At 38.2% G+C, this 27,503-nt stretch overlaps 1 protein-coding gene across 3 annotated transcripts; it reads left to right on the top strand.

Annotated features, from left to right (window-relative positions):
- Positions 1–315: 315 nt before the first annotated feature.
- LOC105225120 (vesicular glutamate transporter 1) lies at positions 316–27,155 on the top strand. 3 transcript variants are annotated; one of them, XM_049455840.1, is made up of 10 exons: positions 316–366; positions 1,269–1,461; positions 4,590–5,260; positions 17,392–17,716; positions 22,695–22,931; positions 23,703–23,896; positions 23,965–24,424; positions 24,505–24,690; positions 25,588–25,788; positions 26,099–27,155. In XM_049455840.1, the coding sequence occupies exons 3-10, from the start codon at positions 5,211–5,213 to the stop codon at positions 26,387–26,389; spliced, it is 1,944 nt and encodes a 647-aa protein (XP_049311797.1). In that variant the 5' UTR covers positions 316–366; positions 1,269–1,461; positions 4,590–5,210; the 3' UTR covers positions 26,390–27,155. The 3 variants fall into 3 exon arrangements, with proteins under 3 accessions (XP_049311797.1, XP_049311798.1, XP_049311801.1); XM_049455841.1 differs by having other exon boundaries at positions 317–370; XM_049455844.1 differs by lacking the exon at positions 316–366 and adding an exon at positions 380–524.
- The last annotated feature ends 348 nt before the right edge of the window (positions 27,156–27,503 follow it).

The raw sequence follows: 27,503 nt of genomic DNA, 5'->3' as shown, positions 1-27,503 counted from the left end.
TTGTAACTGTTGCCTGCTGTGCGCAAGCCACCCTCGCCTGTTCGAAGCCATTTACATAACGGTATGCACACATAGAAGAATGTTTGTTAGTGAATTTGTATGCGTGTGTGTGTGTGTGAGGCAATGAAAATTCCTTTGCATCGCAGCGTGTCTCTGTAAAAGAAGCGCACACAGCTTTTCACCACACTAGTGCTGCGCTCTTCTTCAGCTTGCGTTAGAGCGGGTGGTGTATAGCTGGTGTGGTGAATTTGGCGCTCATGCTTGGCTATGACGGCAGGCATGTGTGGCTAAAAAGGATACTGAGGCTAGTTCTTCGTGCGTAGTCCTCCTGTGTGGTGTAATCGGTCCAAGCGGAGCTCTCAACGTGTTAGTCAGTGTTCAGAAAAAAAAATATATATAAAATTACAAATAAAAAAATTATTAATTTAATTAAAAATAGTTGAAGAAAGTGTTGCATAATATTCGACAATAAGTGTTTAATTAAATTATAAGCGAAAAATATGTCAAAAAAGCTTAGCAGCGAGGTCCTCGAAAATTTTCACTTTCACAGCTCGCTTTCATTATATACCATTATATATTACATACACACATACATATATACATACACACGCAAAAGAAAGTCTATTGGAATGCTGCTGGCTTCCAATGTGCGCTGCTGACTTTGCAGCGCACTTTTTTCACTCATATGCAGTTATTCCGCTGCAGCAACGCAGTCCGTGTGCGAGTGGGAGCGCTACACATACATTAATTGTATGTATGTGAGTCATCAGAACCCCTAATAATTTCTAACCCACGCTTGTCCAACCTTGCACCCACTCGCTCAACTATCCCCTTCACTCACTCGCATTCGCATCGCACTTACTCTCCTCAAGGCTTCAACAATCAGCGCGCACCTAGCTCAAATCTCAGCTTTGCAACACTGTCTTTACATGCTAGGCGAATACCTAATCAAATATGTATTTGATAAGCTACCGCGATCTTCCACGTCCACTGCCTTGGCAGTTGCTGCAGTTAACAATCACAACGCTCGCAGTCTTCCGTTAGAGCTCCAAACGTTTTGCTCGCGCAGCCAAACGCTCGGTTCGCGAGATGTCGCCAGGGCTGCTGGAGCAACTTTTAAGTTCCTTAACACTTTTATAGAAATTTTTAGTTCATTTATTTTTTACGTTTAAGTTTTCATAACTTCTTCGTGTGTTATTGTGCTAAGAGGAAAATTTTCGGTTTGAAAAAAAAATTTAATTTTAATAATCAGCAAATAATTTTCGCAGCAAAATCCGTTAAAAACTCCGACGCCAAAGTAACTTATCAGTAATTGTATCGATGTACCTTGTTTGTGATAAATTTTAAGTGTATTTTTTGTTTGTCTAACATAAAATATTCAAACCTCTTGGCATATAACTCTGCTGATGCACATGAGACTACCGAAATTATATGACAGAATGGATTATATAGAACTGAAGTGTGAGTATTTTGAAAAAAAAAAAATAACAAAAATAAAATAAAACAAAAAAAAAAAAAATAAAAAAATTTAATAACTAAAATAAGATACTTATAAAGCTCAACGACTTTGGAGACTAAATAGCCAGTATTTTTGAAAGTGTCTTGATCTTCAGCTATTAGTTGAGATCTTAAAAGTTTTAGGTCACGGTTGATCAACTCGGGAGCTGTTGAGCAAAGTTTCTTCATTCATTCCAGAACTAATTTATAGAACATGGTAGTTAGGAACTGATTAAGCGTTAGATTCTGTTGCCGACGGAATTAAATCCTCACTTGGACTGGAAGCAATCTAAAGTTTTATCAGATAAAATGATATACCAAAAGTTTTTTATAAATTCGATAACTAACCACTAAAATAAGATTTAGTTAGAATGGTAATTTTGCACAGAAAATCGCTTGCTACCATATCTGTGGGCTGAAAATTAAAAAAATGGGCCCAGCCCTGCCTTTTAAGAGGTTTAATGTACATATCTTCTAAACCAAGTAAGGTTCAATATGCAACTTCGGTCAGTATAAATCCCCTAAGCACCCAACCGACACTGTAAAAGTAGATAAAATTGAGTGATAAACACGCCCACATCCTATATAGCGGTTCCGTTAAAAATACTAAAAACGCGATAAATCGGTAAATAAATACTATACCTTTACTGGAGCCGCGGTGAAAAATGGACGAGAGTGTGGAACCGCCCACATTTCGGTGAAAAGCCATATCTCAAGACCCTCTCGACGGATGTTGTTGTTTTTGTAGCGCTAGAATTCTGCCGAGTTAACAATCCTTGACCGGATAAAAAAACTGGATCCATCTTCTTACGTAGACCCGACTGTTCTGGGATATAGACCGATATTAATCAATGGAATATAATGTTACTTTGACATCCCAGTGCCAACAAACCTATGTGAAAACAAACGAATTTGGACTACAACTGGGCTTACCTCCCATATAACCCAAATTTACCTTTCATCTAATTCATTCACTCTCCAAGATGCAAATCAAGCGCCAATGAGCCCGAATAGTGCGCTTAAAGTAGGTCATCTTATGACCAAAAATAGTACAAATCGTACCTAAACTATAAGCCCCCAGATACCGAATATGTGGATCAAAGTAGCAATTGCAAACATTTTATCGAAAATATCGGTCAATATGTATTATAAAAATTCGGAGAGTACACATTATTTTCTAATAGTAGTAGTATGCCTGTGTGTCAAATTGATCAGCCCAGTTTCCGTACAAAGCTATATCCATACAAATCACTATATATATAGTGTTCTTAACCCTGCTTAGTGTATAAAAATAGTTCAATAATGAACTGTATTAGGCTTCTTATGTCTTTCTGCCTTTACAAAAATCTTTGCGAAGTCCAATAACAAGAGAGAACTTTTTTAAGATCCTCCATATGTCGGATAACTTTCAAGATCTTCCAGATATATGAAAACTAGCGCGGTCAAGTATCTGAAAATAATCTAAGCGCCAATATTTTAGTTATTTTCAAATCTATATTCAAAGAGTCTTCCAACAGGTACTAAGTTGCGCCATAGTGACATTAATTAGGTAGGATACAATTCCATAGAAGGCATTCCATTTTAAAATGAAACTGTGACTTGTTCTAATGAGCTTAAAATCACCGCTTTCCAAGATCTTCCAAGCCGTTGTAAATTTTTACTCTAAATTAAATTGAAGGCTTTTGTAGTAGAAGTTTGGACTCAGAAGTCTAGAAAAATTTCATTTAGCTTAAAAAATTCCTAAGCCCTCCACTTGTTTTTATATAGTATATTAAATTAAAGGCGTCGTGATATTTGACAGACCCAGGAGGCTAGATAACACTGCTCAACAAATCTGAAGGAAAAATTTGCTACTGATGTGCTAAGAAGCATCAGGGGTATTTGTGCTGTCCTGATTAGGAATTTGAGTTCAACAATTCTTCATCACTTACAGCTATTTTCGTCATTTTAGTAAATGGTGGTGGTTTGACCACTACACACCTTGTTTACAACACAAAAAATACTACGTGTTATGAAACCATTTTCGTGTTTAGCTAACAAAAATGTAAAGAAACGGCCTCTAACATCACAGTGGCAAAATTATTGTAAACTAGTGTAACTATTTAAATCCGAAGCCTGGAGGAAAGCTCCTAGAGAAGCAGGTAAAATGGTCAAGATAGTGTTTGAAAATGTCGCTTTGAACGATATTGATAACTCACTAACATATCAATTTTTTTCAACCTAAATCTTCCCCCAAAATTACTATTTAAAATTGAGAGATGGGTAGCATATATAGTATCAAAAAATAGCCACATAAAGCTACAGATAATGGCTTAGGTTCTATCCAGTGGTTGTCTTTTATTTTTGTATACCATCCAAACAACTTTGACAACTAACGTCCGGCAAAATTTTAAGCCTTAACGCATGAATGTACATATGTTAGACAGTAACTAGTAAAAACTTCTACCATTGTGGGAAGATGAACTTTACTCAGGATAAGTTTACATCACCTGCGTTCTATTCTAGGCCAAAAGGATCTCGCACAGCAGTTGGTCGTCGACTCGGTCCCAATCCGATGTGAAGAGGGCAAGGGATTCCGCTGTGAATCTATAGACGTTAGGCGGCAAAAAAACTTGTGGGTCTACTTTATAAGAGAACTTTGAAATCTACATAACATTTCCATTCTGTAATCAAGTATAGAGAATATTTTTGTTCAGCTCCAAAAAGAATGCTGAATCTTTATGAAGCCTTTAAACATTACGAGCAAACATAAACATTTTTAAGACTTTATTAAAACTAATTATTTGAACTTTCCCTACCAAGCCATTTTCTACATTAAAAATTTCCTTAGTAATATATTTGTCTTTTGCTCCCAAAACTATGCAGCAATGCACAATTTTACGCAACTCATCACTTTTTCGGAGCGCAAAGAAAAATTTATTAAAATAATCCGCTTATGAAACACAAGAGAGGAGCGTAAGTAGTTAGAGGGAAGGGAGTGTAGCAAATAAATTGCACATAACAAACTTTACCATTTGCTTATCAGCAAATGAACACGCTTCAGTGAAATGCGAAATTCATTCCGATTATTTTTCTCTCTGATTTCTTTGTAGAAATGGAAAATGACCCCAAAACGGCAACTGATGTTATTACTGCTGTCTCTGCTGCTGGTACAAAAACAAATAGCCCGACAACACACAAGCTGAGCAACAACAACTGCAAGGCAACACACAACCTATGGAATGAAATTATGAATTTCTACAAATGTAATAAAATCCAATAATAAAATATACACACACATATATTTATAGCTACACATGTGTGGGTGCGTGCCGATGTGTGCCAAAAACGAATTGTGCTCGTAAACAGCGAATTAAAGTGAAAACTGGGCGTAGAAACGCGTTGCAAACGAAAAGTGTAGCATAACTTTAGGCGCATAAATGAATTGCCGTGAAATTAACGCGCGCAGCAGATAAGCGTATTAGTGCGTGTAAAGGTGATGAAAAAATAAGTGTGGTAACGGTGAACGCGCAGTATTGCTTAGTGGCGAGTGTGAGAAGTACGGGCAGCGGCTGTGGACCGCCCATGAAGCGGTAATTAACTTTCCGTGAAATATACCGGCGACCAACCACGAGTGTGCGAAAACAATAAGTTAGCATTACAAACAACAACAACACCAAAAAGTAAGCAGTCAAAGTTATAACAACAACAACAACAACAGTAGCACCAGCAACATGAAGGGCTTAGCAGCCTTTAAGGAGAAGGCAACGGGCGCTTTCAGTGGGTAAGTTGGCTTTTGCAGAATAGTACAAAAAATAGCAACAAAAGCAACAACATAAAAAGAACAGTCTCACACAAAGTTCGAAATTTAATTTAACGGACCACTGACTGGACAGATTCGGCAGACCACGGTCATATTGTTGGGTGGTTGCAGTATGACTGAACGGCAATCAAATTGTATTCTTGTTGTTGTTGCCGTTGTAGTCAAATCAGTGGCGCTATATGAGCTGGCGGAAAATGAAATCATTTGTTACGGTTTATTACTGCATCGAATTCCAACCATATTTCATTTTCTTTGTGGGCCCCCGGTAAGATTTCAAAGCTTGAAAGAGGGTTGACGAGACTCGAAATAGAGCTGTAACTTTTAAAATAAGCGCGATAATTATAATTTGAATTTGCTATGGTGACATTTATCTTATATAAAAAAAAAATTAAACAGTTTTTCGTTATATGCCCGCATAACTTCCATAGACCTAGTAGTCAATAAACTAAATTTTGAAAATTTTGAAAGGAAAGTAGATAATCGAATATTTGAGAAAACATCGTGAAATATAAATTATCTCTGAAAGGGCCACCGCAACAGCTTAAACAAAGCTTGGTAGAGCATCAATTATTTTTATAGAGATACGAAAATCAAAAGAATAACCTGTAATACTTTAGTCCGCAGTAAATGGTTGGTGGAGTGTCAGACAGAAGACTTCGAAATTATGTATTTTATCCGAAAAAAGCCTTTTACAAGCTCATTGAGCAAGATTCTGACCGCCATTATAGCAGTATACCGCTTTAAAGTGCAGCCTCATTCACAGAAATGAACGTCCACTTCGATAGAAGAAGCAGTAATGGTTTTGAGCTTGCTGACTGTACGCTGAAGGTTAGTCAAGAAGGTGCGCTAGCAATATAATCAACCGATTTTTTTGGGTACAAAATTGAGGGGAATCGATGGAAATTGTAAAACCGAAAACGCAGGAAATGGCATCGTTGTCCCAAATGAATAGCACTGGGATCAAGCTGAGATTTTGTTGTCCTTTATCGAACTCGTGTGAGCTTAGTAAACGGTGACCACGAAGTAGCCCGTCGGCGAGTTTATTCTGCGAATTTATTCTAATCTAGTCTAGAAAATTGCATACATGCGGTAAGGTAAAATATCTTGTCAGACGCGAATTCCAAAATATATTCGGGAAGGAGTGGTGGAAACTACAGTTTCTGCAAGACCAAGGTTAAAACATCTCGTCAGTAGCCATACTTTTACGAATTAGGTGATTTGGACGGATTTTGAAAAAAATATATATGTATAATCAAACATTTCATAGTCTTATAACTTGCTGGGATCAAGGCCGGGGAAATACATTCAGGTGTTGCCAAAACTTTGCTTTTATAATATTGCGAAAGAAATCATTGTTCGACAAAACCGTAAATTGATTACAAACAAATTTGCATTTTACTAACTAATTTGTTCTAGAAAGTAAAATAAGCCGGAAGTTCGAAAATCTTTCTATTGGTATATAGGGGCTAAGAGAATTATTTGATCCGATTCAACCCATTTTCCACACACGGGCATACTAATGTTGTAAGAGAATTATCTGAAAATTTCTATAATATATCTCACAGGTTGGAACTGGGTTCGATATATTCGCTATCTTGCGACTTAAATTGAACAATTTTTGGTTATAAGGGCAAAAAGAAAAGTTTTATCCGGATACAATTGCTGGTTTTTGATTTGTATATTAGCAAATGGAAAGAATCGGATAGAATTTTGATAGAAATTGTGTTTATGGAAAGTAGGTATGGTTTTTCGTTTTCGCCCATTTTCGGACTGAAATGTAAAACTACAAACCAAATTTGGTTGAAATCGGTTGAGCGGGTCCCAAGATTTGGATTTTCACCTAAATGTGGGCGATGCCACGCTCATTGTCAAAATTTGACACCGGCTCTTATAAAACGTTGGCACATGTGCATTGCTTCAAATGGATGTTACTTTGAAGGCGATAAAATAAATTTGGATATTGATTGAAAAATTTTGGTATATTTATAAATTCCCGATACTTTCTTGACTTGGTGAGGATTCGATTTAAAGTATAATGTATAAGTTAATATGATGTTTTTCTTTCCGGAAACTTTTCTACAACTGAGCGGCAGAATCAGAAAAAAAAATGGAATCGACCTTTTAATGAATCATACAAAGTTAACGGTAATATATATAGAACTATAAAATATAGGTAACAGCAATTTAAATAATGTTTGTCCTCCAAAACAATTTTCTTAGGATTTCTCAACTTGACTCGATTCGAAAATCTAGGGACAATTCTCCCCGGTCATCAGCAGACGTTCCAATGTCATATTTCAAAACTGCAGAGTCTGTATTGATGCGGAAAAATGTCCTAACAGTCGTATTTTCTTGGCTCCTTATAAGCAATACTGTTTTTGAGCAGTTACCACAATTTTTTAATAATGCTTAATTTGCATTGAATTTATATAAGCTCTTTTTAAAAAGTCTTCATGCAACTTTATGAAAAATTTCTTCTTGGCTAAAGAAACTTAGTTGAATAAATATCTAGAATCATATACTTTCAATACTAATTCGTACAATAGGATATAAAGTGTATCACTGAACTACATGAAAAATTATGGATCTACATTATGTATATTTAATGCGTTCACTAACTGACCTCTTCGACACACTTATTTAGCCTTACGAGTATTTAGATACAAAAATTACGTCAGTTTAAAACCCAGATGCTATAGCCACAAAGTCAACTTATATAGTACAAAATCATGCTTAACAAAATATTAACTCTACGAACAGCTCTCTAATGCAGATCTTTTAGTGAAGGAAAGAAGGTCCATTAAATCGCGTAAGAAGACTAAAAGCGCCCGTGTATTTGTGTCGCCGGAAAGTTGTAAAATTATTGACATACCAATAACAACTCAAACCCAGCTGATAACTTAGAGAAGTCAACGAAGGACAAGCCGATGACACAAGCAAAAATTGAGAGTGGTTTGCGTCACAAACAAAAACTTGAAGAAAAAAGTGAGAAGAAAAGAAAAGAATCGTGAATTGTGAACGTAGAAATTCCAAGCGTATGACATTGAACGCGCTGGCATGCCGACTATGCCACGCGGTGCACGCCATTCAGTAATACATAGATGGGTGCGTCGCCAGGAGGCGTTGATGTCTCGCACTTGTGGAGCCGGAATTCCGGACACGTTCCATGCACGTGCAACCAGGATGAAGCCGAGAAGAAAGTGCACGCGCTCAACGGAAATTTTTATGAAGTGCGAGCTTTATGAGCTCTCAACTCTATTTGCTAGGTAACAGAAGCTGCGTAGGTGTTATGGGTATGTGATTTCGGCAAGTGACGTGGGTTGCGGTCGGAATGCCATGTAATTTAGAGTATCGAGCGATATATTTAGCTGTTTCAGGAGTGATTGAGTAATTTGAAATGTCATTTAGGACATACGAAGGATTACATAAAATTTATTGAATGGGTTTTACCATTGAAGCGATGATTCTGCAGTATGCGGTGTGTGTCCGAAGCTTTTATAACATTGCATCATTTCTAATTAAAAACTTAGGGTGTCATAAACTTGCTTATGAAGGTTGCAGCATACTTAGCTCTCGATTCAAAACCAGAATTTAAACCTAGTGTAACCTTAGTTGAAATGACGACAGAAGAAGAAATACTGATTCCAAGTAATTGATTAATAACGATACTTCCAGCGAGTAGGGCGCAGGACAGTGTATTTGGTAACCCTTGGAGATTTCTGATAAGAGCTTCAGCAATATTCATAAATTTCCATCCTGATCACATCTCCCTTAACTTGGTAGATGGTTTAAAGTCGTCCTTGTATTGTATCTGATTAATGCATTCTTTGAATTATTTTGTTGGATAAAATGCATATTTTACCTTAAGGCTGTTAGTTCTAGTTCTAGACTTTATCCCATTATTATTTGAGTCTTAGCTAAGATTTTAACCCATGAACACTTAGCCTTAGTAGAGGACTCGATTGCGGTGGCCAAATGCTTTGAGCTTAGACAAATTAATTTCATTTTCAAAGGTTAGAATAGGTTAGGTCAAGTTAAATGGTGGATTCAAAAAGGTACCTTCCTTAAAACACCGGTCCGTTGAGGTATCTAGAACTTCAATAAAAAACTATCATAAAGACCCATATAAATCGATAATGTCACACATTTGTTGAGGCGGCCAATGGTTCTGCTATGTCTTACAAAGGCTGGACAATGGGGAAGAGAGTGGCTGGATGTTTCGATCTTACCTTCCATACGACTTTGACAAATGGACTAGATTTTTAGATTAACATGAATGCCTATCGATCAATCTGCATTACCCCAGTGGGCAGAGGGCAAAATTTGCCCGCGATAAGTTATGCCTGTCGTAAGAGGCGACTAAAATCCAACGCAGCTTCCTTCTGGATATTGTAGCAGATTAAACACCTACTTACGCAGAATAGACCCCGACATATTCAATATATGTACTGACCACCTCTTTGCATACCCTACCGACCCCACTCATTTAAAACCGCTCTAACTTTGGTCCGACCCCGTGGAAACAGCACGTTTAGTTAACTGGGCCTTCCGTTAAATGACGTCGACGACAACTTGGCTAACCCTTACCATCCTAAAGAGGAGTATGTACCCCTTAGAACAACAACAATTAAAATCCATATGCACTATGTCAGCATAGTCTTTGCCAGAAATAGTACTATAATACTCAGTTTGAACTGATATTATAAACTTTGAATGAGGTTCCTTCTAATGAAAAGACTTTAGTCAAGAAGTTAGAAGTTCAAGCGACAAATATCATCAGTCATTGAGTTTGTTGGGTGCTCAACTGGTAATAGCAAAAGCTACAAGTTCTGACCGGAGACTATAATCTCGTAGCACGGACATTAGTTATGTAGTTAAAGTTGAAGTTCGCACCAATCTGCTCATTGGGTTTGGCCGTTTGGGAAGATTCGTGGTGGCTGTGGTTTAAACCTAAAGGCTGGTACGACTGAAAAATTCAATTCATTGTGGATTCGCACTGCGACCGGGTGCGGAGCCTACAGCACGGCCGAGGTTTTAGATTGGCTTCGAACCCGACCAAGGTGGAAAAGGTGTCTCTTCCACCCGTTTAATTGGAACCCAAAAATTCGTTGTTGGATTGTGAAAGTCTTGCATAGTTAATAATGCTTTTGTATGAAGGCTTACTTGGCGTCTATGTCAACTGAAGCTTGTATGAGCCAATTTAAACTCTTGAATGTTGTCTCTTTTTTATATAACCATCATGCTTATAGAAACTCAGACAAAACAGTTGAGCGATAAATAAAATGACATGACTTAGAGGTCAGAAGAAAGCAGTCTCCGATTCTAAGAACTATTATTCATCATATTAATCATAGTTTGCGATATTACTCCTTTTTTCTTCATCCAGCTAAAATAGCTCCTAGTACTATTTATAACCTCACTTTAATTATTAAACTTCGAGCTAAATGGCGTAATTGCGGCCGTTAACATTACTAAGTGCAGTAAATTAGTATTGAAATGAATGAAAGTGTGCTGAAAGCAGGAAAAGGAGAAGGTATGGGGGCCTCACACACTTCTTCAGCCACTTGATGGCAAACAAAGAAAATGTAATTGAAAAGCGTGCAAAGCGTGAAAATTTTATTCAGATCAAATACAGAGAAGGCGAAAGTTAGTTAGAAGCAAGCGTTTCTACAACGCCACGCTGACAGCCGCCACTTAAGGAGGTCGGATGCCTCGAGAAGACGCGCACAAGTGTCTGTCAAACAACGCCATTGTTCCAGCACATCGCTGCTTGGCAGAGAATATCATAGTATAGCACAACAGGAGGAATATAACAGCGCGTGATGACTTTTCCGCGCTCAGAAATACTTTTTGCATTTACGCTGTGCGTGTGTGAGTGGGCGCGTCTGCGAGAAGTGCGTTGGCTCGCGCGCCTAAAAGCGCACAACAAATCGACCTACACTGAATGCGAAATTTGAATTGGAATGAAGAGAGTATATATATTCTTATATATATGTATATACAAATACGTAAGCACAACTACATAGCAATCGCATCACAATAAACCGCTATTCGATTCATTTAAATGTTTTTGATATGTCGCTTTGTTGTTTTTGTTGTTGACACTTGCTTTCCATTTCACTTTCATTTACTTGGCTTAGTCCACACACCCACCACACTCGCAGCTTGGTGACGCACAAAGTGTTTTCCGTTTTTTTCCGCACTCATTCGCTGTTCTCTTCTTCTTCACCTCTTCGTCATCGTCTTCGTATGCGATTGTTGTTGTTGTACTCCTTCAAGTGCCTTGCTGGCAACGCATTGGCAATTGATAGCCGCAGAAATCTTACGCCAAGCCAAGCCGTATGTCATATTCATCGCCACCCAGCGTACAGCACTTGCGCCCACTCCACTTGTTGGCATTGTAATTGAAATTGCTTTGCTCATTCACAATGCCACTACACAACACTTTCATCTTAATGGTTTCTTAATGTGCGTCTTTATATTCATATCCATGGCATGGAGCATTGTGTCTCCAACACTACTGTAGTCAGAGTTTGCAGTAGACCTAGATGGAGGAGGCCACAGTGTCTGATATGTGTTATAGTACTACAGTAGAATTTTCATGCATATGCATAACAAAACATTTACTAATAAATATTTTATAACAGCCTTGGATTAGTCACATAAGGCCCTTTTTAAAGGTTTTGCTTAACTTTTATAATGAAATGAGAAAATACAGAGCTTGTATGGCAGTAACGCGATATATTGATCCGATATGAAAATTTTACACAGATATTGTAGAGTTATTTTGTACAATAATCCATGCCAAATTTCGTGAAGATATCTCCTCAAATAAAAAGTTCCCCTCACAAGGACTTGTTTTCGATCTCTCAGTTTGTACGGCAGCTACGAGTTATGACAATTAAGTAATGAGACTGATTCCATAAGAACCGTATATTTGAAAATTATTCTACAACTCTGTCATCCCCTTCAAAGTAGTCCCCTTGGGCAGCTATACAGCGATTCCAGAGCGTTTTCTCATGCTTCGTAAAATTTCTGGAACGCTTCGACTGGGATGTCCGCGAGTACCCTCGTCACGACCGCCTGGATGTCCGTAATCGACTCAAAATGGTTTCCTTTGACCAGCGATTTTGTTTTAGGGAACAAAAAAAAGTCACAGGATGACATGTCGGGCGAATAAGGCGGCTGTTGCAACACGGCGATCCCTTTAGAAGCCAAATACTGGGACACGCTGAGGGCGGTGTGGCACGGCGCGTTGTCGTGATGAAGGATCCAGTTACGAGCGATGTCTGGGCGCACCCTGTTGACTCGTTTTCGCAATCTTTCGAGTACTTGGCAATAGTAGACTTGATTCACAGTTTTCACCGGTGGAACGAATTCTTTGTGGACGATTCCACGGCTATCAAAAAAGGCAATAATCATCGTTTTCACCTTCGACTTGCTCATGCGAGCTTTTTTTGGGCGGGGGGCGCGCGGAGACAACCTTTGTGAGCTTTGGCATATGGTTTCCGGGTCTAAGAGCACTATCACCATGCACTTTTACAATTTGAGCGTACGTTTCCGAAGCTGTTTCTCCCAATCTGGCGCAAAATTTTATCGCGATCCGTTGCTCTTGATTTCGTTTTTCCATTTTCGTGACGAGCACTACAAACAAGCGTCTACTCAACTTGACGCAGCAGGCGAACTAAACAAGTTAGAGCGATGGTACATATATCAATGGAGAGGGGAGGGATGCCGGAAAAAGAGAAAGGGTCACAAGGTCTCAGGTTTACCACAAGCACGGCAATAAAATAAGTCTCATTACTTATTTGTCAAACCTCGTATATGCTAATGTCATTCGATATTGACCATCCCGACATACATATAAGCAGTTTCTTGGCGAGCAAAAAAGGTATGCAAAATTTCAGATCGATATCTCGAAAACTGAAGAGCTAGTTCTCATATAAATATGAGCATATCTCAGTATTGGGTCGTTACCCAAGTAATTTCGTTATTTTAGAGCGATTTAAACATGAATTTTTATTGTGTAAGCCATTTTATGAAATTATATATTATTTTCTTATCCAATACCTTTTGCCATCTTTCGGACAAGATATTGATTCCACGCTCCTAAAACTTTTCATCTACGCGGGTAGTGGTTTTTGACTTCCTAACTTGAGGTGACGGTTCTTCCATCCAAAAAATTTAAGCTTTCAACATTTTGTATCGAGCAATGACTTAGTTTTATCCACATCGGTTTCGAGATCTCTTCCAAGAAGAAGTGCATCCTAAAGATCGAAATTGCGGGATCGAAATTTTTCAAACTTATTTTCGCATTGCTTGAACTATTTGTTTACCTTTTTGATAGTAAAACATTAAAATATGCCGATAATGCCATTCACCTTCGAAACCAAACAAAAACTATTCCAAAAAATTTATTTTTTTTTACAAACAACAATATAAATAACATAAGGGTAAAGCTGTTAATTCAATAACATCAGCTATTGTCTTCAAACGAAATTACTTAGTCAACGACCGAATATTTTACTACAATTTCCTTAAGTCAAGTTTTTGATACGAAATTCAAATATATATTCGCCGTAACACTCCCCACAAACTGCTTTGGTATTACCAAATTCTAATATATGAGTATATAGCACATAGATATCCAAACAAAAAAAACACTACAGAAACTCCATAACACCCCAAAACCCAGTCTGCTTGATGCAGCAGCAGCCAGCGCCACAAATTCTCAAATCCAGTCACGTCACTGCCGTCATAGACAAACCCTCGCTGCAAGCGCTAAAAACTCCAAAATGCTCTGGCGCCACTACTTTTAATCTATTGGACGCCTAAAAGTCTGCAAAATTTTTACTGTAACGACAAGGCTATGCGCGCCATAATAAACCAAGCAGAATATGCGCGCATAACACGACAATCAAGCGGAGATACAAAATAAAATTGGCGTCAGACTAACTGGCTGACATTAAAGGGCAACTAAATCATCGCACACACACACAAGCACATAAAAATATACACGATATTCATAGTGATTGAGAAAAAGCGGACACGAAAAGATATATACATATATTTATAACTATTTTGTGCGTCTTCGTGTGTGTGTGTGTACAGGAAAAGGAATGTATTGCTGTCAGGACTTGGCAAACGAACTACTTAGAAATGCGAAAACAAGGACATTAACAAGCAAGCAGGCGAGAGCGTCACCAATTGTCTGTGTGCGAGTGAGTGCATGTGCCAGAAAAAATGGCAAATATTTGAATTATGAGATAACTGGCATATATTTGCGAGGGGACAATCGGATAAAGAAGGAAATAAGAAAGCAGGAGTTGTGGCATTTAAACAGCAGAGAGCAATGAAGCGACCAGTGGCTTGTAAGTGGGTTGATTAGTGGCTAAAGCACGACATTGCTGGTCATTTATGTGTGTATGAGTGTGTGTGTGTGTGTATTTCTAACTTTTACTGCTGCTTGACAGTGAAATGTGTGCCAATATTACTCTTCATATACCACTGATGTGGCGTTGAGCTGTGCCGGACCGAATAACTTGCATAGTTTAAGGCGCTGAGAGCAGAAATTTACCTCGAAAAAAAGAAAATATTTTACCAACAAAAAAAGATATTTTTTCTTTTTCTTTTTTGGTTTGTTGCAACTAAGCACATTCTTCCAGGCAATTAGTACGGCCAGTTTATTTGTCAAGCCACTGAGGAATCTAAGCTAGGTATGCATATTGTTGTTTTTTACGCATTTTTCGCTCGGAAAAATTTCGACCCTAGCAACCCAGCTTGCCTACTGCGCTGCAGTGTGGCAGCAGTTTATGCCGTTTACTCATAAATACCCAAATAATTGGCAGTAAGTCGTTGGAAAAGTACAAAAGCCAATTGAAGCACTTCAAATGGCGGCGAAAACAAGATTATTTGTGTTGTTGTTATGACAACGATCTTTTGTGTTGTTAATTGATTTTGTCAGCGATGGCTTTGAACGGCAAGAGCAGGGTATAAACACGAATATATATCCGTAAGAAAAAAAGAGACTAGGATATATTTACTTTACTACCGAAAAGTGAGTCAAAAAATTAAATAAAGCTTTTGAACGAAGCTTTTAAAAAAACTCTCTCAAAATTTTAGGTAAATCGATACAGTAGAAACAGAGAAATCGTGTGTATCGTTTGGAAAAACAGAGTTTCGAGAAAAACGGCCGAATCAGCTTAGAGGCTGAGTCAGCAAAATATCAAAAGGGTGATCCACTTCGATGTTTTTAAAGAAAAAACACAGAAACCTCACATTTAATCGGGAATGACTATTATCTTTCGAAAGAACATTTTTTGGAATTTGATTTTTGAAAATTATTTCTTTCAAATGTTGACCGTGGCTACGTCTCAGATGATCAATCTGTTGAGTCCAATTTTCGATGACTCGTTCTAGAATTTCAACTGGTAACTGCCGAATGATAAAAGTGATGGTTTGCTTCAAGGCCTGAATCGAAGCGGGATTGTCCGCTTGGCCTTTGACTTTACATCTCCCCACAAGAAAAAGACCCACGGTGTGATATCACACGATCTTGATAGTTAATCGACAGGCCCAAAACGTGAAATTATCTGCTTCTCTCTCAATACATCCATTGATTGATGTAATGTGTGGGAAGTGGTGCCGTCTTGTTGAAACCAAATGTCGCCAAGATCACGAGGTTCAATTTCAGGCATGAAATAGTCGTTTATCATGGCGAGATAACGGTTCCCAGTGAGCCAGAAATGAGCATCATCTTTGAACAATTTGGCTTGAAAACGATGGATCTTCTTGGAATTTTTTATATATCTTTAGTTAAGAAACTTAAGGACAAAGAGAAAGAGAAATTGATAGCTGTGCAATACTGAGATTGGGCCAATATAAAAGTATCACATTCTGTTGGTCGAAAAGCTTTGTATACCGTGGTTTTTGACTTCGCTAAGCATTGACAAGTACCCTCCGATACATTTTTGCCCCAGTTTTTCGAAACTGGATACTTTCAAAATATAGAACTCCAGTGAAAATGAAAGGCAAATTCAGTAATAGGAACTTCCTGCCAACTATCTTCGTACTCCACGCTTCATTTTCATGAATATACTGATATCCTTCTTCTTAACGAGCTCGAATATTTTCAGAAAAGGTCTCACTTAAAAGCATCCCACCTTAACCCTACCACACAAGGTGAGCTCACTAAAAATGACAAAAAATATTTACAATTGCAAACAACAAAACCATGAAAACAAAAACAGGAACAACAACAACAACAACTGGCAACGCGTAACTATTGATACGCACTTAATAAAATTGAATTTTATTTCAATTGGACACGTATGACTCAGCTCACAGCGCAAAATACATACAAACGAGCATGTTAAGAGCAGAAAAACAACAACACCACCCTTGCACTGTACGACCCCAGCAAACTAGAGTTTGTATCATTGCAACAAATTCACACTCTCGCACTTATTTGCCGGTTGTTGGCTGCTGTCAGCTCCCGTGGGAGTTTGGTTTGGTTTCCCTTCGCGTTGAGGCGAGGCTGTGGCAAGTTGTTGTTGTTGTTTGTTGGGGTGGCAGCACTCGTATTTGCCGCTGATTGCCGGTATCACACATTTCAACGGTAAATTCTAGTGCCGCCGTGCGGTGTGCCTTCGTGTGGTATAATAGTGAGAATGTGAGTGTATTTGTGTGTCTGTGTGACTTGGTCATGTTTTTTCCATGCACGCCTTCGCATTTCTCAGATTTTATTGCTCAATTATGTTGAAAGCTTCCAATCAACAGGTATTTTTGTGGCTTCACGGTACTTTCTATGATCACTTGGCCATTAAGATGTAATTTATATGACCCCAGGGAATGGTCAGCATTTGTTGTCATGCGAATGTCATAATCAAGGTGTCTTATAAAATGAAAAAAATAAGGAGGGATTCTTTGCAATAAATATTATAGCATTTCACTGATTTTTAGCTTTAATAAAAATTGTTTGAAGAGGCGGACCAAATTATTTTAAAAATATCTATATAAATGAATATATAACCAAATAACTAAATCTCACTCACCACATCATTTAATGTACCCTCTTTTTCTCTCCCTTTCAGCATCAAACCGAATATTGAAAAATTCGAGATCTCCAAAAACTATCATGGCGGCTATGGCGGTTACGAAGAGATGGAGGACGGCGATAAGATCGGCGACGGGCCAGGCGGCGGCATACCATATGACGATGATAGACCCGATTCGCCAGCCTCTTTCGAGGAGATCGAACGCCCGCCATTACGTAAAATCGACAAGTACTGCAAAGCCGAGTGTCCTTGCTTGCCGGCGCGTTACACGATTGCCGTGATGGCTTGTGTGGGCTTTATGATATCGTTCGGCATGCGTTGCAATATGTCGGCGGCAAAGCTGAAAGGGGAACAAAATCATGTGAGTGTTTTGGGGAATTAAAGAGACAAATTTTATGATAGAATAATTTTAAAATTAATTAAGATATTTCTGGCATAATATTTTTTGTGTTAAAAATTATATAAAATAAAAAATATCGTATTTTGAATGAAATATTTCTAATATAAGATATAGAGAAATATCGATTATTTTGTAAAGAGGATATCTCGAGTATTTTGTATTGTTTTCGAATACTCAAAATCATTATTTAGTAACCAATGTGAGGAAATCTTCTTAGCGATATCTGCCAAGTAGGAGCTGACTTGTCAATTGACGTCCTTGTTATTACCGTCTCGGCTTAAAAACTAGACGTTCCTAGAGCTTGTTTGGGCGATGCGGGCGGCGCCTTTTAACCTTCGCTTTCTGGTAACTTTACGACCTTGCCGGAGGAAGATTGCTAATGAGGTACCTGCCAGGTTAAAGATGGCCTGAAAATAAAACTCAACTTGGAGGAAAACGATGGAAACTGGAATATCAACGTAGGTGGGAGAAGTGGCTGCTACCATTGGCGGGTACGACATTCAGGAATGGAGATGAGTAATGAGGTATTTGTCGGTGGATATGAAACACTAGGGGTAGTGATTGTCTGAAAATGAAACTGAATATGAAGGTAAACTATGAAAAAAATCGGACTGGGATACCAGCCCAATCCTAGGTGGGAGAAGTGGCTGCTACCACCAGCGAAACTTACTTTATAATGCAATGGTGTTACGTTTCTTGATGACTCAGACCTCGAAAGCGTGAACACGAACGAATAAGCTTTGCTACACTCTCCGGGAATGCCAAGGATGCTGATGCGGTAATGCGGACCAGCAAGGAGGGATTGAAAGCGAAAGCTACTTACAAAGCGACGGTCAAAGGCCATGAAAAACTTAGTTGCAAGTCCAACCGAACGAAGAAGGAGGAGGTAAGGTTGGCTTGGGCTGAAGGAAAAATAGAGAAAGCCCGAGAGCTCTACGCACTGCGACCACATTTCTCGCCGAAGGAACCAAAATTCAGGAGCCGTATCGAAGAGGGGATTTCGGCCAATAAGCAGCTTTTCACTGAGAGCGAAACAGCGGGAACTGCTCCACGGTCGAAGCGAAATGACGAAGCTGTAAAGCTTAATATTAGGATGAACCAGGAAAAACCGTCAACCTCCAAGATGGCAATAAAGACCAGCGAGATAGCCTAGAGGTACATAATCATTGCATCCATTGACCGGAGTAGCCCCGAAAACCGATCACAAGTAGAGGAACTGAAGATGGTATATGAGCTCTTAGCGAAAATGGATAGAAACACGGCCACGTCTATGCCAACTTCTGATGATGCGGCTTGGCTTAATGGAGACACAATTTTTAAACGTGTCTTCACTGCTATGAGTAAAGGAAGGGAAGCTTCATGGCATGTGAGAAGAGGCTGTCCGGAAAATAGTAGACAGAGCCAAAGAAATTTAATAATAAAACTCAATTCGAGTCCTACAAATTTTAAAGTTAATCGGATGTTTTATTTTTTTACTGAATAAATGTTTCCAATAATTTTGAAATTAGCATTCGTATAATAAGGACGAAATTTACAGTAAAAATGCACCAATATACATAAATTGGTAGATAAGCATTAGGTTGAGACACTTTTGAAAGGTTTGAAAAAATAAGCATTTTTTGAAAAAATACCTTTTAGGCAGTTTTTTAAAGGTTTGTTTTTCCTACTAAAATCCGCGATGTAAAATATTTTATCCTTAAAGGATCGAAAGTTATGATCGTTTTCAAGAAAAGGTATTTTTACGTGTTATTTATATGGGAAGCTTTGAATGCTCAACGTACCTCTTAAAATGAAGCTAAAAACTTTGCTTTGCAGGAAAATTTTCTTTTATCGGCATATACCATAGGTTCATTTTAAACCATAAATTCTATATTCGGATCTTTTTATGGCGCACCCTAATATGTGTACTTTATATAACATATCACACATGTATAAGATGCCTTATATCCACTACAATTAATGATATGACTATTCACAAGGCAAGGCAGCTGAAATTTAACTAATTTGCGAGAGCACGAATATGTATGACTGACGAGAGAAATATCTGTCAATTAATTTTTGACATTTGCGAAAAATGCCGAAGGCCAAAGTCACGTTTCAAATTTCGTTGTGTTGGCTTTCATAGCATATACATATGCAACCAGATACAAATATATGCATGTATGTATATACCAATGAAATCTGTAATTTTGTATATATGCATATATTTGTATCATTCTCCACTTGCCAATGCTAACTTAAATTTTCTTACGCCAGCAACTGCCTGGCGTCGCCCATTTCACGAGCGTAAGCTCATAATTCGCAACTCATACTTTTATTTGTATTTTGTTGCGTTCGCTCTGCTCTCTCCTCTCTCCGCATTTAAATATTCTTTTATTTATAACATACTTGCTATGTTTTGTAAATGTTTTAGAGATTTCCTTTTTCAATGGTTATGGGCGTAATTCCGTCACGCTCGTTAATAATGCCTTCAGGGCGCTTTGGCGAGCAAGTATTCGGGCTTTCGACTGCTGGCGCCAAGTTTTGCGTCGACAACAGGATGTTTTCTGCGCTTATTTTCCGTTGCTGCCAGTCCCCTACCAAAACCCTACTTCCACTCAGATGGGTATCTCAGCTTTGTGGCTTTTGTTGCTATGCACTTAGGTATCGAGATTCCACATCATTTGTTGCAAAATAGCAAAATATGCATTGTGGTTATATTACTGCACAAAAGTGTATGTGTGTGTGTGCATTTTCCACTTCAATGCGGCGCACTTGAATGCTGCGAGTTTATTTGTGAACTTATGTGCTTTTTTCTGCAGCTGCAACAATTGTTGTTGCGAGTCCCATTATTGCAGCTGCTAATGGATACATTTATATTTTGTTGATGGAGTGTTACGGGAGAGCGTTGAATGAGGTTTAAAACTGAGTAGTGCAAAGTGGTAGAGTTGTGTGTTCTTTCAGAGAATTGAGTAAGGTTTTTATATGAAGCCAACTGCTTAAACAGGCAGCCTCGAATCTGCTACTTTTCTTCTTCCCACTGAAGAAAGGTACTTAATATCTGATGCGCTTCGAATATCTTAATTTCCAGTCTTTCAAAAGACATGATCCCGGTAAATATGTATTAAGAAACCTCACCTCTAGTCTACTAGTTCTAACCAATACTGTACTCTTCATTAAAAATCACAACGTTTGTAAATACATTTCAAACTAATCAATCGCGTTACTAATGAAATATGTAATTTTGGTGAAACATACCTACATAGGAAATTCCTATGAGCTTATCGAGCCTAGAAAGTCACTTTAAAAAGTCGTGGATATTCCTTCGGAAACTATAAGTGAATCCTTTGTGAAAAGTTTAGCTCAGATCCCCAACCCAGAAAGCTATTACGAGCTTATCGAGTCTACAAAGCCACTTGTAAAACCTTGGAAGCCTTCGGAAACCATCAGTGAATCTTTTATGAAATGTTTAGCTCAGAACCTCCACTCCAGAATACCATACATCCAGTATTTTTAGATTTGAGCTTCGGTGGGAACTTGAACCAAATTCTGGTTTGTAAATTCTGTGGAATTTCCTTAGTTCCAGAAGACCGAAAATGATGAAAACCTCAACGGAAGCCTTAACTAACCTCTTTGTTATATTAGCGTGGACTGCCTCGCTTTGAGACACACGTTTTATAGATCTGGTAACCTATGGATTTTAGAATAACTAGGCTGTGGGTTACTTATCGGTGACTGTTCTTTCCTTTCAATTGGGGACATCTATTACGTGGCGCACAACCCTGGGAATGGATAGTTTGCCTTCTCACTTTACTGCGCCTTCAAACGCATGTTCTTTAGATACTCAGAGGATGCTTGGTCTAAGACCGGAAGTCTTGAGCTGCTTGAGCTATGTGTAAAATAATCGTTTCTGACCACTGCCAAGTGAATGGCACTCAGAGACCTTTCCTCAATTGCGTGAACTTCTACACATGACTCAATCCTTCAGAAGAGTTTCGGCTGACATAAGAATCAGTAAAGCATATGTATATCATTTATTTAGGCTTTAGTCTACGACCCCATGTGATTATTATCGAGAAAATGTGTCTAGTAATAACTCTTATAGTTGTCTGCTTAACAAAAAAATTGTAAAACCTAACGTTTTATCTCCTATGTAACGATATAACGCCGAGTTTTTAAGGACAAGATAGCAATCATAAATTTCTTCAATATTCCAGAGCGTTCAGAAAATAAATTTATTAACCGTTTTTTGAATGGGAGTCAGGTTGCCTACATGAGCTCCTGTGCACCGTAGAGGTCTCTTGTTGGCCACCTTGGTGGAACTAGGTGCAGATTGCATAGCCGTAGAGGCTATGGTCGCATTAATGTGTTGACAGTATGGGGCCACGTAACTCGAGATCCATTCCCTATGTGTCTTAAGCTTGAGCAAGTCTTAAGATGGCTTCATCCATTGCATGTATTACACCTAACCGAGGTGAAATTCGGATGCAACCTTTTGACGCAGACACAGCAGAAAAGTTCCTCCAGGCCCGGTTTGGACTCAATGCCAGCAGAAGTCAGGAGAACACGTAGCAACCCTGCTGCAAGGCGTTCCGATCTAATCGGGATTAGATCTTCGAAAATACAGTCCTTGGCCGGAGAAAATTCGGTTCAATACATAAAACCAGCTGTTGTGGGAATTGAACATCTTGTTTTGATCGTCTGTACTGGTCAATACAGTTCTTTTTTCTTAAAGCTACTTAAAAGTCACTGTAGGAAAATGTTCGGAGGTTGAAATAAGTGTACGAAAATTTTTTCAAAAAGATGCAAATTTTTTAGATTTATAGTTTTTTTTAGATCTACCATTTTGTGTATAAGTATTTTCACACATATTTACGTAATTCCCCACTAAAACCGAAAATATATATGCACTAAAATAAATAGCACACTGTATATAAATATTACTTTCATTTCTTTTCAGACAAAATTCATGAATTGGAGCGTCGCTGTGGAGAGTCATGTGGATTCATCATTCTTCTGGGGCTATTTGGTCACACAAATACCGGGTGGTTTCATAGCATCGAGATTTCCGGCTAATAGAATCTTCGGTTTATCAATTGTATGCTCGGCAACGTTGCATTTGTTGGTGCCAGTGGTGATGGCCGTGTGTCATGGTTATGTATTGATAGGTGTACGTGTAACGCAGGGACTATTTGAGGTGAGTACGAGGAGTACAAAAAAAGAGCATTAAAATAGGACTGCGTTTGTGAAAGCAAATTCGAGAGACAGTTATATAAAGTACATATGTATATATAAAGCAATATTTGTCACATAAGTATCAGCAAAGTAACGGGAAATGCAATGTAGCGTTTTGTATGAAATTCGATTTGCGCTAAGCAGATCAAAGCCACTTGAATTCTACTGAATTTTACTGAAATTGCGAATTTGCCTGCGCACAGCTCAGCCGGCGTATGATTTGCAGGCATTCTAAATGAAATTCAATCATATAAAAGCAAAGCAATTGTATATTTATTTAAGATTACATATGTATATGTGTATGTGCGTGTAGCTGGATACACACATGCTTGAATTAAGCTCTCTTTTCATAATATTAATATGACTGTTGTGTTGGCTGGCGCAATGAAAACATGATGTAATCTGCTTTTAGGCGTTGAGGGTTGCTACTGCCAAATCCTTTCGCCATCTTTTGATGAGCAAATCGTTATTTTTTTGGCTTTTATTTCGTTTTATTTATTTTTTTTCTACGAAGCTAGGGCAATAAAAATCCTGCATTTCCTGTTTCCTGCGATTTATTTCTGCAAACTATAGTGAAAATAAGTTAACAAAAACAACAATAATATAATATTAAATATATGCTATGCTATACTTTTTTATGAGTCCTTGCTGACAATGCAACTTTTTTTGCTTATAAATTCTGAAAATTTCTATTTCTATGTAACCTTTTTTGCATTTCCTTTGTCCACTACAGGGTGTCACCTATCCGGCTTGTCATGGTATCTGGCGCTTTTGGGCGCCACCCATGGAGCGTTCACGTCTGGCCACATTAGCATTCAGCGGCTCGTATGCGGGCGTTGTGGTGGGTCTGCCATTGTCCGGTCTGCTCGCCGACGCGATTGGCTATCAGGCGCCCTTCTATGCCTACGGCATGTTCGGCATAACATGGTAAGCAAACAAACAAGACACCGAATACTTTAAATATATTTTATACAATAATTCAATAATTTCCTTAGGTACCTCTTTTGGTTGTGGCTCTGCTTTGAGAATCCCCGCAAACATCCTGCCATCAGCATACCGGAATTGAAGTACATCGAGAAATCGCTCGGCGAGACCTCCATGCAACCCTCAATGCCGTCGTTGAGCACCACACCGTGGCGTGAGATGGTGCGCTCCATGCCCGTCTATGCCATTATTGTGGCGAACTTCTGTCGTTCGTGGAACTTTTATCTACTCGTGCTCTTCCAGTCGTCCTTCCTCAAGCATAAGTTCGGTTTTAAGGTGGAGGAGGCCGGTTTCATCGGTTCGCTGCCCCATTTGATTATGACCACGATTGTGCCATTCGGTGGCATGTTGGCCGATCATCTGCGTAAGAATGGCATCATGTCGACCACGAATGTGCGCAAACTGTTCAATTGTGGCGGTTTTGGTATGGAGGGTTTGTTCTTTCTCTTCGTCGCGCACTCCGATACGGCGGTGAGTATGATTTTGGCAGCGGTTTTATACAATTATAGATTGACGTATTTAATATGTGTCATTAAATTCTTGTACTTTAGACTGGCGCCATGTTTGCTCTAACTTGCGGTGTTGCGTTCAGTGGGTTCGCCATTTCCGGCTATAATGTAAATCATCTGGATATTGCTCCACGTTATGCCAGTATTTTGATGGGTCTCTCGAACGGTATTGGTACCTTGGCTGGCATAATTGTGCCCTACGCTTTGGATGGCTTGATCCGTGACCATGTAAGTAGCGAAGTTTTGAAGCGAAAATATTGTTCGAGAATGAAAATATTAGTGAGAAGACAAATAGAATCTCATCCCTATCCAAGAAGTGTTCATTCATCATGAACAATGGTACTTAGCGAGAGGTCCCTCTCGATCCAAACATACATTACATTCTGTGTGCAATTAGGTTAAGCTGCCGATTCTGAGAGAGATCCCACTTGGACTGCTTAGAATGCCGATCCGTTGTGGTACCTGAATACTCCTATGTAGTAAGACACTTACATATCGAAAAAGCACTTTGAGCCTGTCACAAAGTTGTTGAGACCACTAATGCCAAATTCGGCTATGGCCTCGGGTTGAGCGAAAAAAAGACGAGCGAGATAGGTTTAGACAGCTCCATGACAGTTTGATCATCCGTTGCAGTTGCGCCGCTATAATGCCATCCGGACTCGAGGACTTTAAAGGTTTCAACGAGTTCGGCGTCCAGGTGTGGTAGCATGCATCTAGAATGTCCAGAAGGCTGCACAGCTCTCCCAGAGGTCTCCCTTTTTTAGCTGAGTGGTTCAACAAAAGTTACTCCTCACTGCTTAGAGTCCATCCAATATCAGCTTTTTATAGATTTTTCCCGAGAATGTGCCGGAGTCCTGACGACTCATGGCAACCCTCTAAACTTCTGCAGCAGGCTCTCCACGAGGGTTTCTTGGCTCTCTTCAATTCGAATTTGAACATATCCAGTCCAGCCTTATACGACGAAGTTCTGTGTTCACTTCTTGAAGCTTCTTTACTCGTAGAAGAATCGAAAGAGTCCAAAGCTTTTCAGCTGTGTTTTTATAAACAGATCTTTATATACATACTAACTTACTAGGCGTGATATTTTTATTATTATATTGAGAACTTTATTTACTTCTGCTTCAGCCCCACACTTGTTGGACCAAAGTCTTCACACTTGCCGCATGCGTTCATTTAATCGGTTGCACCTTCTACGGCATCTTCGCTTCCGGTGAACTACAACCCTGGGCCGAGCCACCGCACGAAGAGAAACAGGTGTGGGCGCCACCAATGGGCGCAATCGCCGAAGATCCCGGCCAAGGCGGTTACACCAAAGAGACATCTTTTGTAAGTTTGAAAGCAAATGATTTAAAGAGTTATGATTTCAAGACAGTAAAATTGCTTAAATACAAATTGACATGCAATCGTGGCATTACAAATAAAAGATATTATGTAAAATGCTTTTACGAATCATAAGTTTTATGTTATAAAATCTAGGGGAAGAGATAGAGAGCGAGAAGGGGGCATAAAGTGCATTTTGTCACAACAAAAGCTCCATCAAAGCTCACTTATATCTTTTCCTCACACAAAATTGCTTTTTAATGCATTGCAATTATATTTGTTTTCATCTCTTCTACTAAAAATTTCCTTGTCACAGGGCGTCACACCGCAATACACAGAACAGAGTCAAATGCAACAACCGAATGCCATCAATTATGGTGCGACCGGTCACGTGGCCAATAATCCCTTCGCCGCCATGTCGGGTGGCACTATACCCGAGGAGAGTGTTATGCCCGAGCAGACAGCTGATGCCAGCGCATATGGCGCTTATGATTACACGCAACAACAACAGCAAATGCCAAGCTATGATCCACAATACCCGCAACATTTGTCATACCCACAACAAGGACAGCAACCAAATTACCAACAACCCTATCAAACACAGTAGGGTGAGCGAGTTGAGCGATTGGCAAGTGAACATGAAAATTAGTGGAAAATTGAGCAAAATGCAATATTCGAAATTCAAAATGAAAAAAATATTCGAGATTCGAAAAGCAAAAATATTTTAAATTCAGAAAGCAAAGATATTCGAAATTCAGAAAGCAAAAGTATTCGAAATTCAAAAAGCAAAAAATATTATCACAAGCTGAAATAATGAAAACTGGCAAATATAGGAAATACTCTAAGGACTAGCGCAAATATCCCACATATAGTATATCTTCGGTAAACAAAAAATAGCTTTCAACTTGTTTTTGTTGTACATATGTACAACATATGTACATATGTATGTTTATAACTATTTCTGGATTTAGTTCAAAACACTTACAAATTACTGGAACCAAAGTACGAACCAAAGCAAAAATTATATATAAAATGCCATATAGCTATAATTATTACAACAACAAGCAGCATAATAATTAAAATATTAACTATAACAACTATAACAGTGCTAACAAGAAGTATGCAAACTTACATATATAAAATTTGAGTTCTATGATAGATAAAGGGTTATCAGCACATGGAAAAAAATATTTATTAAAAAATATTTAATTTTTAAATGCACCGAATGAACTTAGGCACACAACTGAAGTAAAAGATTTATTTAAAAACAAAACGAAATTTTCGAAAAAATTTTAAAAACTATATGCACTCTTTTTTTTGTAAATTTGTTGCTTTAGAATGGATTTTATTTTAAAATCACTAAAATTTCTTTAACAAATTTCAGTTTCTCAAAAAAAAAAAAATTATATGTATAAATTATTTTTATTAAAAAAAAATATTTATATTATTTATTAAAAAATATTATTCAATTTTCTAATTTTATTAATAAAAAACTATAAATTTTAGATTTTTTGAATATGTTTTATTTTTTTTTGTTATATTTCAAAACAAAAATCAATTTTTAGAACTGTTTGTTTTTGTTAAATTGTTGTGTTTAAAAAAAAAAGATATTATTTATAAAAAAAATAATAAAAAAAAATATTTTTATAAAAAATTATTATTAATTTTTCTTACTTTATTAATAAAAAGCAATAAATTTTATTTTTTTTTGATTATGTTTG

The sequence above is a fragment of the Bactrocera dorsalis genome, chromosome 1 (assembly GCF_023373825.1).
Source record: "Bactrocera dorsalis isolate Fly_Bdor chromosome 1, ASM2337382v1, whole genome shotgun sequence".
NCBI lineage: Eukaryota > Metazoa > Arthropoda > Insecta > Diptera > Tephritidae > Bactrocera > Bactrocera dorsalis.
This window is presented reverse-complemented; position numbering and strand designations above follow the sequence as displayed.